The sequence below is a fragment of the Catharus ustulatus genome, chromosome 2, assembly GCF_009819885.2.
Source record: "Catharus ustulatus isolate bCatUst1 chromosome 2, bCatUst1.pri.v2, whole genome shotgun sequence".
Taxonomy (NCBI): domain Eukaryota; kingdom Metazoa; phylum Chordata; class Aves; order Passeriformes; family Turdidae; genus Catharus; species Catharus ustulatus.
In genome coordinates, this window is record NC_046222.1 from 35669681 (window position 1) to 35688086 (window position 18406).

Genomic DNA, 18406 nt, shown 5'->3' on the forward strand with positions numbered 1-18406 from the left:
AGCTGTTCTTATATTTTGGATATATTGCAATAAACAATAATGTTGCTAATGTACTGCAAACCCAGAAATACTCAAAGTATGTTGCTATTTCATATATTCAAATAACTATTGGACATCAATTACTAACTATTTAGTTATTTACTACAGCCTGTAGAGTGTTTCAGAAGTTTTTTGATAAAAAGATGTAATTTTGCTCAGGTATGTACCTGCTTAGTAATGATTCCTGCCTCCAAGAGTTTACAACCTACATGTATAAAGGATCACAGGGTTATTGGATAATTCAGTTTGGAAGAGACCTCAATATTATCTAGGCCAAATAAAAGGGATATGCTGAAGCTCAAGAATCAAGACAGGTTAATAACAGAAGCCATATTTCTTGCTGCCTACTTTGGTACATGTTCTACCAGAGTATGCTGCTTTTAATAGATTTAGGAACATTCATCAACTGTAGGGAATTGGCAGAAGACTGCTTCCCTGGCTTGCACTGCACTGTTTCACTGCCTGCATGGAAGAGAGGACTTTTTTTTTCTCCTGCAGCAACTCTTACTGTTGGGTTGGCATCTATGTTTCTCATGCACCAAAGGCTTGTGTCTGAAAACATTGCAAGCAGGGCTACTGAATTTCATTTTGACATGAAATAGCTTTGTCTTACCTCTGCTGACTGCAAAACCTTGAGCTTTTCCTTGGTTGTTGAATCTGATTCCACCTTTATTAATGCTGACCAAAGGCAAATACATTGGAGCCAGGCGGTGAGATGCAGCTGAAATGGGCAAGGTGTTTTTGACTGCTGCTGCCCTGAGGGATGCTAATGGGGGCAGGTTGGAGCTCCCCAGGGCTGTGAAGCTATGAGCCAGCTTGATAACTGGAGTGCTGCCATTTCTCACGTGGGTCAGTGCCATAGGCCTACTTCAGTTGAAAACTCACCCTGTTTCAAGGAAGGTTTTAACTTCTCTTGCTTTTTATGTTCCCTCTCTTAAAATGGCAATTTTACTCAATATGGAAACATTTTGCTTGAAAAAAAACCCACACACCATAATTGCATTGGGTGAAGCATGTTATTTAACCTCTCTTTGGACTGCTTCCATCAACAGGGCCACTAAAGCTTTTTACTGGCAGGCTGGTACAATCTATGATCAGTTCCCTGCTACTTGTGCTGCCTGAATGAGTTTTCCATCTTGAACAACATCCTGCACAATTCGCCTTACTCCTACCTAATAATTCAGACCAGATGGCTGAAGCTGACCCAGCATAATCTACTCCCCAGGATATAAATGATGCCATTTAGACGTACACTGTAATGTTCCCTTAGTTAAAAAAGGGATTTGCAGCAGGAGCCTGCAAGAACTGACTTAATTTTGATCTGCAGTGTTCTGCCAGACAGTAGTCATTTATGCTGGGTTACACAACATTAAAAGGTACATATCAGACACTATCCTACACATAGACAAAAAAACTGCCCCAAATTTCCCAGAAAGGGAACAGCTTGTGTTTGCATGTTGCCTTAGACCCCCGTTCCACCTTGTCCCTGAATGCCCTGGTAAAACAGATGGGACTTATACTGCAAAGCAAGTCAGGGCACTGGCACGGTATAGGAAAAATGAATTCCATGGCTATGGACCTCTATAAAGAGGAGAAAAAAACCCAAACCCTTTCTTTTTATCCTACAGAATATTTGTTCCAGTTCCCAGTTTGGTTCTGTAGAAATATGATACACAGAGAGCTCATTCCTTGGGTAATGGGATTCTACGTTGTTAATGCTATTACAGTTAATTGCAAAATTGTGCAGCTGTCTGCAGAAACAACATACAACTTCTGCAGATACCAGAATTTTGATGCCATTGCTAAATCCTCTCAAGACATAAAGTGAAGGGGGGTGGCAGCAAGACGCATGTAAGGAAATCTTCCTGCATTCTAAGCACAGATGAAGGTAACAGCTTTTGGAATAGCTGTCAGCACAGTGGAGGTCAAAATATGCTGTAGGGGGTAGGTATCTGCAAATTCAGTGGATTTTGCATAAGGTTTGATGCATGGAATAGTTTGCATTCTTCTTTTGCAAGTGGCTACATGTAGTGTCAAGTCACTGGGGAAGCAGCATTTGCTGACACATGCAGTACAACTTCAGGCTAAGTGATGTACAAGATTATCCTTTTAAGCTTAATTGTTTGTGTTGTATAAAATATAGATGGTATCAGAAAGGCTGGCATGGTCTTGTTTGTTACTGGAATACAGATAGTATTCCAGTAACAACTCTTCTTCCCCTTCCTTTTTTAAATGCAAAAGAGGTGCAAGAGATTTTTATCTCCACTTCTTCTCTAGTTTCCTTTATGTTCCCTGTGCTCTGAATCCTGAGTTTGGTATCTTGCAAATCTATCCAAGGCCAGGCTGGATGGGGCTTTAAGGAACTTGGTCTAGGGGAAGGTGCCCCTGCCCATGGCAGAAGCGTTGGAAATAGATGTCAAGATCCCTTCCAAACCATATAATTTTGTGATTCCACCCTCACTACATAGCTGCATTGTAAACCTCATTGTAAAGCTCAAACTGAGCCATTTTGCATTTTGCACTTGTTATGATCTGTTTATAAGGAGATGCCTCTTCCCAAATTAAGGTGCAAATGAGACCATATGCTGAAGTCAATAGTACAAACTTAATTTAACATTAAATGTTATCTAGAGAAAAAGAGAAATAGGAAAGAAAGAGGGGGAAGATAAAGAAAGAAAGTAAGAGAGAGACAGTAACTATGACTCTCTAAAGGCAGCTTTCGAGAGCTAGTTGCTAACTGGGCTTGGCTGCAGAAGTCACACCTCCGCATGGTTCCGCCAGACACCCATAAAGGGTGACTAAGCTGACTTCTACCCCAGGGTGAGTGGGGGGCAGGCGGCTGTCCCTCCCTGCTTTTGGGTGTCGCATCCCATTAGTAGTTTCACAAAGTCGCAGAAACCAATTTGATGGTTGAGGCATGCCCACCTCAGTGGGGTGTCCTCTTCCCGAAGGCCTCGTCCACGGGCCAGTGAGTTGGACAAACGTACTGGCTGCTGAGTGAAACCTAGGATGGCTACCAGCCAGGAATTGACGCCCTCCAAGTGGATTCACCTCCCACTCGGTTGTACTCTGGTGACAAAAGCTTGTGGCGATGCATGACTCTCAAACCAGGGGTCTTGCAACCCAAGTCTGCCAGAACCCCCATACCTGCGGGGTGGCGACGCTGGGTAAAGCATGGCAGCGCTTGGGGGGTAGTGCTGTCATGCTCCATCAGGGATCCCTCTTGAATGCTGAGAGGTACTGCCTGTATTACTGGGGCCTGCTTAGCTTGGCCTCCTGGGCCTTGCGGGGGCGCTGTGTTATCAAGCCAAAGCGATTTTGTGGCAGGGCGGGTGCTCCTGTGGGACGGTTTGTGCTGACTGACTTGGTGACCCAAGGTTGGGGACAAGCCTGGACCTGGTTCATGCGCTGCCACCTGGAGGCTCCGCGCTGGTTGCAACCCGGTGACGTCGAGCGGTGGAGGCGTGATAGGGTACCGGACCCCACCTGGCACTCGGGGAAGCAGTTCTAGGCCCCTGCGATAGGTCCACCCGCATTCATGTCCGTACAGGGCCACGACACCAGGGTACAGGTGATGCCACAGCCCGAAGACGAGCGGGCTGCTCAGTGGGAAGACTCAATTCCGCGCGCCACATGGCGCAAAGTAACATCCTGTAGCGCCACATGGCGTGTTCATGACTGCGTCCCATAGCACCTTGTGTTATGGACAAATTACTGGACTTGACTCGGGTGGACGGGCCACCCTTCCTTAACCCAGAAAAGGTGCAGAACCGCTGGTCTCTGCTCGAAAAATAGACATCACCAGCCAATGGATACCATGGAATCCTACTAGTCCTTCTTCACCCTGGTGGTGGGGGTCCCCAAGTCATTCTTCTGTGGTATCATCTTTATACTGTTCAAGTTCTGGGTATCCACGGGGTGTAGGTGCCATTGCCATAACTTGGGAGTTATGAGTGTGCAAGCAGTTTTTCCTTTCTCACAGTTTACCACAGTGGGATTTTTTTTTTGTCCGGATGCTAACCAAACCTTCAACTCTGTTAGGCCTGGAACGAACTCCTTCCCACTGTGCCATCTGTGCTTATCTCATGTTTTGTTGTGGTGGTTTATTTTATAGCAAGTTCCTTCTAGGACCTTGCCAGTGTTTTGAGACAGGCAACTTCATTCTATAAGTCCTTACAGCACTTTATTACCTTGGAAAACCGATCTTGATGTTCTCACTCCCTAACGCTTTGCATCAGTTTGGTACATGGAAAGTGCAGCTCCAGGTCAGCTGGTATTAAAGAGACAGATTGGGATAATCCCAATTGCTTGGTACATTGGAATGTGTGTGCCTTAATGGCTACATTTCTGAATGTCCATGAAAGTACTGGGATGCATTTGGGACCTGCCAGTGCTTCTCTGTGTAGGTGGAAATCACACAGATGCCAAAGCTATCTCATCCAGCCTTGGGGCTACCAGCTGAATATGCTGATTCACACAACTGAAGATACCAAAGGCACCAAGATGCATAAGTGGGAACAAATGCTGATCGCCTTCCCCTTCTGACCTTAAATCACACTAGTGAGTATCTTGAATAAAGGGGAAAGCTTCTAAGAGTGAGAGGTTCCTCTGCCTTGTTCCCAGCACACTGAGGAATTATTTCCAATTTTCTCATGCAGCTGTATCTGCTCTTCCCAGCAAAAAGGGCTTTTAAAAATGGAATAGTGTTGTCTTGAATCCACTGGTGATTCTGAAGCTGCTGTAAGTGGATTATTGATTACAAAGGGCTGGACACATCTGGTGTGCTCATGTGTGGACCTCTGCATTTTGACCCTGCTGGTTTGCTTCTCTTTGAGGCCTTGGGCAATTTTCTCAGCCAACACTATATGGTTCTTAATGTTTGTTTTGCTTTGAAATGGAAGGAAATATGAAAGTGTATGTTATTATTCTCTTCCTTTAATCTTTGCTCAGAAGTTAGTCCTCTCAGACCTTTAATCATCTGTCTTTGTCTGAATTCCCCTCAATTTAATTCTATATTTATGGTGCTCAACTGCTTACAGATGAATGAGGAATTGTATTGCTTTATCTCATTTTTTCCCCTCATTAGAATGCTGGTGAAAGCCTGTGGTCACAAAAGACAGATAGTAGTTTAGGTCTTTTTTTGCCTTTTTGTATTATTTAACCCCTTTGCTATCAGAGCTCCAAAGTGTTTCTATCACAAACCGATATTGTCATGCATATAAATTGGAAGAGAAATTGCACTGGAATAATGGTTGCAGGCTGCAGCACCAGCTACTAAAAAGTCAGAAAATGGCAGAGTTTAGGCAGCCTGATCAGCTCTATCTGATCACACATTTTTTTCTCTTTATGTAGCTCTGTCTGAAAGAAAGGTCATTCTTTGAAGTCAGTAAGACATTGTGTCTTCTCCAGTACTTACTCTTTTTCAAAACTATTTTTGTTTAAATTTTCTTAAAAAATTATGAGGTTCGAGTGAGCACAAGTCTGAGCATTAATATATTTTTTTAACAGTAGTAAAAAAACCCAAGACTTCAAGCTGAGAAGTGTCTCCAGTTCCAGTAACAGACAGTGCTTCCTGAGATATCTGTAAAGGTTACACCCTGCTCACTCCTGCAGAGGTCTGTAAGGAAGGAATAGTGGGGATTCTCAGAGCTCTTCTGCAGAGAACAAATGCAGCCAGCTGCAATCTGCTTGTCCATGGGCAATTGCAAAATGCTACTGATACATACTCTACCATGCTGAAGTACAGAATTTTTTTTCCCCACTCCCCAACAATGTAGTTATCCAAAATAAAATAAGTCACAGTATCATTAGAATTACTTTGTATGAGAATATATACAGTAATTTCATGATTACAAGCCGCAATGACTATAAGCCGCATCTCTGGTTGTCGGCAACATTTCGTTCTTTGTCCATACATAAGCCGCACCTGAGTATAAGCCGCTCTGTCGTTCGCAGCGAGGACCCACGTGCAACAAAGTTGCCAAATAGTAACAGAATCGCAGCATGGCAGGGTTTACTGGCTCAGCTCAGGCCGTGTGGGCTCGGCCCGCTCAGGGCTGCCGATGGGGCCGGGTGGCCCAACTCGGCGCTGCTGCTTGGCGGGGCCGCTCAGGGCAGGCTGCCGCTGCTGCTGGGCTCGCTCGCCCCGGTCCAGCGCTGCCCCGCGGTGGCAGGCAGGGATGGAGCCCACCGGCACCCATGGTGGTGGCAGCAGGAGGGGAAGGAGCCCCCCAGCTCCTGCGGCGGAGGCGTCAGGCGGGGCAGGAGCCCCCCGCTTCTCCCCAAGGCTGTGGGGATGGCAGCACGGAGTCCCCGCCTCCCCCCACTCCCCCGCACTGCCGGCACAGAGCGCCGGCACAGAGCCCGCCTCCACCCGCCGCGCAACAGAGTAACCAATTTGTAACAATCGTACAATCCCAGGTTTTACTGGCAGGTGCTCGGCTCGGCACCCTGGCTAGCACTTCTGGGGTTGGAAATTTCAGAAAATTTTTCACATATTAGCTGCTCCTGAGTGTAAGCCGCATTTCTGGGCTGGGAGCAGAATTTTAGTCAAAATGGTGCGGCTTGTAATCGTGAAATTACTGTATTTGTAATTTATTGTCTGCAATTTATCTTTATGTAGCAAAACTGACAAATTATTTTGGCTAGGCTAAAGGGAGAGCAAGCAGAATTTATTAAACAAAGTAAGTAATCTCTTAAGAAGTAAATGAACAAATTCTGTTAGACAGATAATCCAGTGAGATTCACTGACACTTTAAACAAATATGAATTAATAGCTTAACAAAATGTTTGGAGCAGTAAAGATTCAAACTGAAGATGTGTTTTATTCTCACAAAGTTCATTAATGGTATTATTGCCATTTCTACATGAAATCTGAACTTCTTTTCATGGGAGAGAATATAATGCCAGGAAATACTAAGCACAGATGTAATTTGTATAAGAAATACCCCATCCCTGGAAGTGTTCCAGGGTAGGTTGGATGGGGCTTGATGCAGCCTGGTCTAGTGGAAGATTTCACTGTCCATGGTAGAGGAAGTGGAACTAGATGGTCTTTAATGTCCCTTCCAACTCAAGACATTCTATGATTTCTGTTTTCTCTAATAAGATTTTAGACTTTTTGTTGAATTATTTTTCTGTAAACCCCCACTAGCAGACAGACTGTATTTTGCTCATTTAACGTAACAATTACCGTGCCCCCATGACTTCCCTTTGTGCTGTGGTTCCTATCTTGATTCTACAGCTGCTGACTCCCATTTTATCCTCAGTAGCATTCAACACCTTCCCCTCCTACTATGATTGCACCTCTCATGTAGTGGAGATTACTTGATAGAGCAGGTTTTACTTAGAGCAAATTACAAAACCTATTTTTTTGCAAACCTTGTCTGACTGCAAGTTTCTGGCTGCCCTTGTTCCACAGAAATGGCAATTTCAGCTTATGGAATTACAAAGCAGCCAACTAAGTGAATCCTCTGTGCTTTCTTCTGTGACCGCATAAGTACTGAAGTGCTTTTCTCTGCACACCAGTGATCATTATTCCAGCAAAAACAACCCGTGACCTCCTCAGAATAGATAAGGACCTTTATAAAGAGACTGAGGTTTTAATATTTATTTTGCACATGTGCATACACATGCAAATGTGGCTCACACATCATTTTTAATGAAAACACTAGGGCAAGATAGGCTTTGAAGTTAGGGCGAAAGCACCATTCTACTGTTCCTTGACTGAATACTGTCAACCCAATTAATACTCTGATAACGTCAGTGATGCCAGCTGAATGCCACTGCCAGAGGGCAATTTCTAGCTTATTTCTGCAAATTATTTATCTAGAGATAATTACATATTAGCCTGATATATTTTACTTGCTGTTACAATGCAAATTGACCTGGCATTGAACCATATATTGCAACTGTTTCAATTGTACTAGGAGCATTCAAACCTACTGTAAAAAGTTCCCTGTGTTAAGAATGGAGAAACTTTCTTTCTCATTGCAACCTCCCTGCAGATTTTTGTTTTAAATATAATTTTTAGTTTTAATATGGAATTAAATGTTTGTAGTAATATGAAATATAAATTTGTACAAATATATGTGTGAAATAAAAGTTAATATGGCAAGATAAGGATCAACCTCTTCTCCCAGGTAACCAGCAACAGGACAAGGAGAAATGGCCTTGAGTTGTGCCAGGGCAGTTTCAGGTTGGATATGAGGAAAAATTTCTTCACTAAAGGGTTCAAGCATTGGAACAGGCTGCCCTGGAAAGTACAGTAACCATCCCCGGAAGCGTTAAAAAAAATGAGCAGATGTGACACTACACAATATGGTTTAGTGGGCATAGTGGCATCTAGTTGAAGGTTGCACTTTATTATCTTAGAGGTATTTTCAAACCTTAATGATTCAGTGATTCTTTTCTTCCCATTGTACATGACAAACAGAATACATCATAAATTGGAAAGGTGTGAAAGGAATTAGAAGAAAAGTTCAACTTTAGCTGTTCCTAAATAGAGGGAAGAGAGACTTCTGATATCTGGCCAGAGACTGAGTGTGAGAACAAGCACAAACCCCATAAAACATTTTTTCTTTGAGGTCCCAAGGGGTATCCAGGTAGATACAATCTCTTTCAGGGAGAAAGTCTATTGTTATTAAAGCAAATAATGTGAAGTTTATTTGTTCTTTGATAAGTCAGTTATCTCCACTAGACAATGTGCTACCTTTTGTGTATGACTATGTGACTTAAAACTTCTTGCCCAGGGAAGGGAACACTTTTTCCCCTCTCCCTAGGTCATTATATGCACAGGTTTCAATAAAATTGTTTTCACTGCTGGATCTTGTGTATCTGATAATATTACCCCATGGAAATAAATGTGATAGAAACATCTGAACCAGGATATTTTAAGACCTGTCTTGTTGCTTACTCTTGGTTGAAACCAAACATTACCCAGCCACTTCTGAATGGCAAGAGACTGAAGTGGTAAGTCCACAAAGTCTTCCTTCAAGTTGTGCACTGCACTTGAAAAAAAATGCCAGATGTACCTGTAGATAGGGCTGAGAGTGATTCATGTGCCTGGGATGCGTGTCCACAAATTTCTCTTAAGGTATTTTATATTTGCAAATTTCTAGGTTACTGGTTAAAGTGATCTGTGATTTACAGTAGTTTCACGAATACAAGCCGCACGGATTATAAGCCGCACCCCCGGTGCCTCGACAATGTTGCTGTCTTTGTCAATAGATAAGCCGCACCCCGAATATTAGCCGCACTTTTGTTCGTCGCGAGAATCCGTGCGCAGCTTTCACAAATTGGCCAATTAGTAACAGGATCGCGGCATAGCGGGCTTTACTGGCTCGGGGCGGGGCCAGGCAGGCTCGGCCCGCTCATGGTTGCCGACGGGGCCGGGTGGCCCAGCTCAGCGCCACGGCTCGGCGGGGCTGGCCGGGTGGTGCTGCCGCCGCCGCCGGGCTCGCTGGCCCCCCTCCCCCGTCAGCACCGCCCCGCGCCGCGTTCGCTCGCCCTGCCGGCAGGGCTGCCGCCGCCGCCACCGGGCTCGCCGGCCACCTCGCGCCGCGTTCGCTAGCCCGGCCGGCGGGCTGCCGCCGCTGGGCTCGTTGGCCCCCCTCTCCCGTCAGCACCGCCCCGCTGCCACGTTCGCTCGCCCGGCCGGCGGGCTGCCGCCGCCGCCGCCGGGCTCGCCGCCCGCCCCGCGCAGCGTTCGCTCGCCCCGCGCCGCGTTCGCTCGCCCCGCCAGCGGGCTGCCGCCGCCACTGCCGGGCTCACTGGCCACCCCGCGCCGCGTTCGCTAGCCCGGCCGGCGGGCTGCTGCCGCCGCCGGGCTCGCCGACCACCCCGCGCCGCGTTCGCTAGCCCTGCCGGCAGGGCTGCCGCTGCCGCCGCCGGGCTCGCCGGCCGCCCCCTCCCGTCTGCACCGCCGCCGCGTTTGCTCGCCCTGGCCGGCACTGCAGGCCCCCGCACCGCCGGGCTCCCCCACGCTGCTGGCCCCGATTCTGCTGGGCTTCCCCCGCTGCCAGGCAGCCCCACCCGTCGGCCTTCTTGCTTCTGCCATGCTCCCCTGCACTGCTAGCCCCAGTTCTCCCGGGCTCCCCCGCCCTGCTGGCCCGGGCTCTGCCGCCCCCCTGCCCCGCCCTGCTGGCTCAGGCTCTGCCGCCCGCCCCCCACACTGCTGGCCCCGCCTCTGCCAGGCTTTCCCACCTCTGCCGCGACCGGCCGGGCTCCAGCTTGGCTTGGGGCTGCCGCGGGCTCTCACTTCCGTGTTGGCAGCTTTTAGAATTTTGTTAATGTATTAGCCGCCCCAGAATATTGGCCGCACTTCCGGGTTTCCACCAAAATTTTGGTCAAATTGGTGCGGCTTGTATTCGTGAAATTACTGTACTTCTCCCTGTTTTGCCTATATTGTTTAGGTGTGCCTGTAACATGTTCTTTGAATCTCTTCTTATGATGCTATTCCTTTTATATTTTTATATTTTTTTCTAAAGACCTCTTTAAAATGTGAATATGAATCAAGAATCTCATAGAAATTTTTGAAAAAAGCCCTTGTGTATTGGTGCTTTCTACTTAAAATGTAGTACATGTTTATTGTTATGGTGATAATGTGTAAGTATGTATGTAAGGAAAATGCCAGGGAGTCAAGGCCAATATGGCAAATAATGTCTTTTATTTGCTCCTCTTTACAAACAGATATTCAAGAGTTTTATGAAGTGACGCTGCTAAATTCCCAGAAAAGCTATGAGCAAAAAATAGAAGAAGCAAATCAAGTTGCAGAGAAATGGGAGAAGACAACATCTGCTACAGACCATGAAAATCTGCAGAAAAAACAGGAGGTAATTTAACAGATTAAGAATTAAAAAGATATGTAATGAGCAAGATATCTCAAACCTGAGAAAAACCATGCAGTGGTGTATAAGATTGAAAGGATGGGTTAATTAAGCCATTAGATTAGGGTGTGGAGGATATATATACATATAGTTTTATCCCTCTGACCTTGATTTTGTGACAAACTTCTTTATCCTTTCAATTGCAATCTCTCAAAGGGAAAGTAGAAAACTTGCGTTTTCTCATCCTTTGTGTACTTTATCTGGTGCTTGGCATCTGTGATTACCCCCCAAAAGAGAATATATCTTCTCTGCTTGCTGATAGCCACTGAGGTTATTAATACTCCAGTGATTACATCCTGCGTAAAACATTTAATATGACTTTTCACATTTCTGCGACTGACATCGGGCAGAACTTTTCCACAGTCCAAGTTCACAGAGATGAACCAAAATCATCTCTGCATGAGGAGCAGTTACATAGAAGAAGGTTACATGCCTTTGCTTTCCTCCTGTACCCAGTGGAAACATTCAAAACCTTTCTTTGTCACCCCAAGCTCTAATTTGCCTTTGCCAGCCTCCAGATTATTAACTGTATTAGCAATCTAAACTACTTGCTTCCACCCACATTTGTACTTTGAAGATGAAAACAAACCTCACAGAAGCAAGCAATGCATTGCTCTCTTCTTAAACAGTGAAACATAAATAGGGTGGGCATGCACTGCAAACTGCAAATCTCCAGACTAGAATCAAAGATGAGGGAAGTGTATAAAAATTTTCATTGTTGTCACGGTAAGTAAGGCATTTCAAGTTTTAAAAGTTGTTGGCAAGAACTTTCCCATAGGCATGACTATTTTTAAGAGCTTTCCTTCTTTTTAAAAATTTCAGACAGAAATTGTAGTTCTACATGACATTTTAGATGTGATTCTTTAAAAAGATAAATCAGAATTGCAGGAGGCTAGAACAAAACTCTCTGAAGAAATGAATAAATTTATTGTAAAAATTAATTAGCAAAAGAAGCTTGCAGAATTAATGAGAACAAGCATTCTGGTTTTGAGTGAAATCAGATCAAATGAGTCTTAACACTAATGTAGGATATATCCCATGAATGATTTAACATTTGAGTCACAGTTTGATGGCACAGACAGCTAATATCTGTCTTTTTTTAAAATTTATTTTTAAGCACAAATCTTTATACTTTAAAATGGTAAAAGTGTATTCCTGTTCTCTCTTGGAGCATCTGATGAAGACAGTGGACACACTCTCTTTTTATTCTAGCCTCATCAAAGTACAGTAAATTCACGAATACAAGCCGCACTGACTATAAGCCGCATCTCTGGGTGTTGGCAAATATTTTGGTTTTTGTCCATAGATAAGCCGCACACGAATATAAGCCGCTCTGTCGTTCGCAGCGAGGACCCGCGTGCAATTAGTAACAGAACGGCGGGAGGGCGGGGTTTACTGGCTGAGCTAAGGCTGTGCAGGCTCGGCCCGCTAGGGGCTGCTGACGGGGCCAGGTGGTCCAGCACGGTGCTGCAGCTCGGGGCCGGCCGGCGCTGCCACTGGGCTCGGTCACCCCGGGTCGGCGCTGCCCTGCGGTGGCAGGCAGGGACGAAGCTTCCCCTGCTCCTACGGCAGTGGCGGCGGGCGGGGAGGGAGCTTTCCCGCGCCCGTGGCGCCGGCGGCGGGCAGGGACGGAGTTTCCCCTCTCCTGCCGGGGCGGCGGCGGGCGGGGACAAAGCACCCCGTCGGCTCCCCGAGCCGCGGCAATGGCTGCGCGGGGCTCCTGTCGGCTCCCCGAGCCGCAGCAATGGCGGCGGGCGCTTCCCCCCCCCTCCCTGGGCCGCAACAATGGCGGCGCCGGCTTCCCCCCCCCTCCCCGGGCCGCAGCAATGGCGGCGCCGGCTTCCCCCCCCCTCCCCGGGCCGCAGCAATGGCGGCGCGCGCTTCCCCCCCTCTCCCTGGGCCGCAGCAATGGCGGCGCCGGCTTCCCCCCCGCTCCCCGGGCCGCAGCAATGGTGGTGCGGGCTTCCCCCCCCCCTCCCCGGGCCGCGGTAGGGGCGGCCCGGGTCCCCCCTCTCCTCCCCAGGCCGCGGCAATGGCGGCGCCGGGCCCCCCCCCCCGTCTCTCCCCTGGGCTGTGGCAGAGGAGGAAAGAGAGCTCTCCCGCCTCTCTCCCCGCCCCCCGTACTGCCTACAGGGAGCCAGGCTCCACCCGCGGTGCAACAAAGTAGCGATTTGTAACAATCGCAAAATGCCGACTTTGCAGCTGCTCGGCTCAGCACTCTGGCAGGCACTTCTGAGGTTGTATTAGCCGCTCCTGATTATTAGCCGCATTTCCGGTTTAGGAGCAAAATCTTAGTCAAATTGGTGCGGCTTGTATTCGTGAAATTACTGTATTTGACCCTCAACCTCATCTTCCTTAAACTCATTTCTATCTAAGAGGTGTGCTGCTGGTCTTGTACAAGGAAATTTGAACTCTGAATTCTGTTCTGAGGATAATAGATACAGGGCTAGCTCCAAAATTTTCTCATTTTATGAAAAAAGTTCTGATTTAAAGGAAAACAGTAAAAAACTATAGCATAGAAACCAGAATAGCCTTTTAAAGGCAGGGTGCTGGCTGTCGGAGTCCAGGGTACCATTTTCAAATTTGCCGTGTCTCCATAAATTTCGTTAGGGTAATGGGAGAGCAAAATGTTTAGTCCCTTTAAAAATTACAGTAATTTCACGACTATAAGGTGCACCCTTTTGACTAAAATTTTCCCTGGAACCCTTATAGTCCGGTGCGCCTTATCTGATGGACAAAGTTCAGAAATTTGCCTACCCGGAAGTGAGAGCTGCGAGCCACAGAGGGAGCCAGCAGGGCCGCGGCTGCCAGGTGGAGGCAGGGCGGAGCAGCAGCGGGCACGCCCCGGCCCCATGCAGGCAGGATGGCCCCTCTACAGACACGCCCTGGCCCCGTGGAGGGGACACAGAGGGGTGGCGGCCATAGTCCGGCCCTGGAGAGGTGGCACAGAGCAGTGGCGGCCATGCCCCGGCCCCGCCGGGTACAGGCGGGCCCGGGGCCAATGGCTGCCAGGTTGAGGCGGGGCCTCGGCCAGCAAGTGCGCGGGGGGAGCTGGGGGCAGAGCCTCGCTGCAAAAAAAAAGTGCGCCCTATAGTCCGGTGTGCCTTATGGTAGTGAAATTACTGTATATATATTGTAAGGGTCCAATGCAGGCAAAAGAGACTGGGAGTATAAAGTGTAGGCTTTTGTTTTTTTCCTTGTGGCAGCCCAGCATATTATTGGCAGTTCTGAGTCAGAACTGATTACAGCAAGCTGGATGTACAATCTGCGGTACAAATCCAAGATAGCCCTTTGCTTTCTATGAAAAATTACCATATGAAAATATAGCCAAATAATCTAATGTATACCATTAATTCTTGGTCCATTCCTCATGGAAAATGATTGCTTTGTACTTCCTTTTCCATCATCAATTACATGTCTCACATTTGGAAAGATGAGGCCTCCCTTCTTTCCTAGAATCATAGACTTTTGGAATGGCTTTTGTTGGAAGAGACCTTAAAGATCATCTAATCCCCTGGGCAGGGACACCTTCCAATAGAGCAGGTTGCTCAGAGCCCCATCCAACTTGACCTTGAATGCTTCCAGGGTTGGGACATTCTCAACTTCTCTGGGCAACCTACTCCAGTGCCTCAGCACCCTCACAGTAAAGAATTTCTTCCTTGTAGCTAATCTAAACCTCCAATCTTTCAGTTTAAAGCTATATTCTCTTGTTTTATCACTGCTGTCCTTATAAAAAGTCTCTCTCCAGTTTTCTTGTAGGCTTCTTTCCAGAAGGTTGAAATTAGGTCACTCCCAAGCCTTCTGTTCTCCACACTGAACAATTCCAGTTCTCTTAGCTTTTCTTGTAGGAGAGGTGCTTCATCCTTCTGAGGATCTTTGTGACCTCCTCTGGATGTGGTCCAGCACATCAATGTCCTTGCTGTGCTGAGGGCCCCAGAGCAGGATGCAGCAGTCTAGGCCCAAGGATAACCAGTCAATCCAGAGGCCATCCCCCTTTCATGCCTTCCACTCAAAACCTTCCTTGGCTGTATCTATGTAATTCTTTCTATATAAATTGGTGCTTTTTCTGTATTTATTTTCAAATCTTAATTGTTGATAAAAAGGAAAGCAGCTTTTACTGTCCAGGACAGGCGTCCTGTGAACCCTCCTTTTTATTTATCTATTTGCTTTTCTGGAAGTGTAGATTTTTAGATAAGAGAAAAGCTGTTGGGTTGTTTGCAATACTGTACGAATTTGCCACCTTGCATCTGTGATCACCATAGTGAGTTTTAGCAAACTGGTGCTAGATCTCACAGCATATTTGGACTGGATCTTCATCTCTTTAAATAGACATGAAAAGGTCATGACCCATCCTATAATCTCCTATCATTCTCAGAGAGTGCCTGAAAAGAGAGATGTCTCCCAGACTCAGAGACTGTAATTTTGAATGGCCTTTGTAAAAGCAAGTGTAAAGTCAGTGGAATACAAGAGCTCAGGACCAGTTCCATCCAAATTCTTAGCATGAATGCCTCCACATATAATCCCATGGCTACAAGCAGTGGAATTAACAAAATGTGTTGGGGTTTTAGTGATAGTTACGGTTTTGGGGTTTTTTCCTTCCACTTTTTTTTGTTTGTTGTTCTTGTTGCTTTGTTTTGTTTTTTACTTGCATGCTTGTAGCTAAATTCTGTGCTGTTTAGGTTTTAATCCTGAAGGATCCCCTAGTCCCCATGAAATTGATAAATGTTTAGATATGGCCTATGCATTTAAACATCACGTCCTTGCTTTTTGCTTCATCATAGCTTTGTTGGTTGTCTGAATAAACAGTGACTTCAATGTTTGCAGATGAAAAATGCAGTATTACTTACCATCACATTATTATTTTATTTTGCCCTGTATAGAGACTAAATATATGTGTCAATGTATCTGGCAGAGCTGTAAATATCATAGACCAAAATAATTCAAGTGGGTGGGTGTTTGTGAGAAGGAAGAAAGAAGGACCTATGTGAAATTGCTTTTTGGGTGAATTTATCCATTTTGCTTTCCCTCCTATAAGTGCAACTTGACAAAATCAGCTTAAGTCAGTGGATAGTTTCAGAATCAATGAAGCAGTTTTTGGGCCATGTTTAGATTCACTAGAAATGTTTATTAGATTCTATTTGCAAAGGCATTTTTTGTTTCATATATTCAGATAGAAAGCAGGGAATGTGACATATTGGGCACTAAATGAAAAAGTCCAGCATGTTCATCATGATATAGGAACTCTAGAATATAACTCTTAAGAAGACCTAAAATACCCCTGTTGTCCGTTCTCTTGCCCTGGTGCAGATCAACTGCATTTGAATAATTCCTGTTGTGTTTGCCTAGTCTGTTCTATAAAACCTCCCACAGTGGAGAGTCAGCTATTTCTGCAGGTAACTTATTTCCTCCTGATGGAAAGTCTTTCCTGATGACACACAGGAGTTTCTCTAAAAGCGATTAGGACCCATTATATTTTGCTCAATTAGCAGTAGACATGGATAACGTTTTATTCAGTCCTGTTCCAAAAAGCACTTAAGCCCATCGCAGAATCACACAGCATCATGGAATTGTTTGGGTTGGAAGGGACCTTAAAGATCATCTAGTGCCAGTTCCCCCTGCCACAGCAAGGACATGTTCCAGTAGACCAGATTTCTCAAAGCCACCTCCAAATTGGCCTTGAATACTCTCAGGGATGGGGTAACCACAGCTTTTCTGGGTTCCAGTGTCTCACCATCCTCATTGTGAGGAACTTCCTTGTAATATTCAATCTTAACCTAATCTCTCTCAACGTAAAACCATCACTGCTTGTCCTATCACTTTATGTTCTAGTAAATAGTTCCTCTCCAAATTTCTTGTAGCCCCCTTTAGGTATTGGAAGTCCTCAATGAGTTCTCTCTGGAACCTTTTCTTCTCCAGGCTGCACAACCCCAACTCTCTCAACCTGTTTTCATAGGAGAGGTGCTCCAACCCTCTGATATCTTCTTGGCCTCTTCTGGACTTGCCCCTACAGATCCACATCCTTCTCAAGACAGTGATCCCAGAGCTCAATGCTTTACATGCCCCTATAACAATAAATGCTAGGTTGTAATAAAAAAATCCTGTCTTTTGGGATAGAAAATATTTAATTGTCTTGGACTCTTCTCAAAGGAGCTGTACTTAGAGATATGAAATATTTTAGTTTCCAAAACAAAATCCTTGAGGCACTGTGAAAGGCAATTAGTGTTGGCAGCATGGGCACTATTTCTCTCTATATATATCTCCAAGTATATAAAAAAAAAAATTCTGGAGACTACTTTGAAAGATTTATGCATTAATGAAAATACTAACTCAGGAGTTGGGAACTGCAGGTTTTAATTTCTTACTGTTCTGTGTGCTTCCTGAAGGACTGTATTTAAAATTTGAGAAGAGAACTTAAAAACTAAGTAATGAAAGGGAACTGGGAGTTACAGTGTTTGAGGTGTCTCGCCATATGGAGATATCAGTTAAGGACCATATGTGTGGGGCACTGCATGGGCAGAAACAGTTGTTCAGGATTAAAGTCCACAGAACACAGAATACACCTATAAACTAACAAAAAATGAATTCCAAATGTGGGACAAGATGTCATTCCCTTAAAATCTGCATCATCAAGATGTTGATACCTTATCCTGATTATTGTTCAGAATTGTGATCTCTGTTCTGTAAATAAGACCACAGTTAGATGGCTCTCACAACGTGGGTGAAGGCACTGCTGATACCTTTTTCTTTATGGAGAAGCTATTTGGTTAGGATGTTTTCCAAGGATGTGGAAATCCATGTACAGCTCCCTTCTTGACCAGAGAGGAGCTGATAGTGTTTCTCTTCTCACCTATAAGAGTGCACTAAGAATTATGCTGGTAGGTATTAGCTTTTTCTTGTTGGGATGTTGCCCATTTCTGTGGAATAATTAAATATTTATTGGGACAGAGTATTGACACGTGGCTTTATAACTTAGAATTTACAGCTCTATTAATGGTCTGACAAGTACTGAAGTCTAGGCTGTTTTGTCTTTAGCATACCCAAGGGTGGAACTGTCCCTCCCCAGCAAGTGCACAAACACTAGTGTTGAAAAGTCATAAATGCAAAGCCCTTCTCTCTGTTTTCGCTCTTTTCCACCTCCCCATTGTCACCATACATATATTTAAATCTGGGAGGGGGAGGATTTAACAGAAAATATTAAGAACTCCACTTCAAATGCCCACTATATCCCAGGGAGCCGTATGTTCATTCCTCTCAAACTCGTTTAGGGGATGCGGGATGTTGCATTCAGTGGGAGGGTTGGTGACACACAGGGGAGGAAGTGTAGCTGGAGTTCACCTAACTAAGCAGGTTGTGAAAGGATGCCAGAAACGTGGAGTTTGTGGATGCTGACAGTGCTTAGACATGGGGCTGATTGATATGGTCCTGACATATGTTCATTTGTGAACAAACAAATGCCAGGTACGTACCTAGAGAACATAGCTGTA

At 45.6% G+C, this 18406-nt stretch overlaps 1 protein-coding gene across 11 annotated transcripts in view; it reads left to right on the top strand.

Moving 5' to 3' along the window:
• The window catches only part of DLG2 (discs large MAGUK scaffold protein 2), a 1022753-nt gene that overhangs the window by 116764 nt on the left and 887583 nt on the right, over positions 1-18406 (top strand). For all 11 annotated transcript variants that reach the window (XM_033052881.2, XM_033052884.2, XM_033052883.2 and 8 more), the window contains one exon: positions 10726-10868. In XM_033052881.2, the coding sequence (XP_032908772.1) occupies positions 10726-10868 (143 nt within the window). The remainder of the gene's footprint in view (positions 1-10725; positions 10869-18406) is intronic.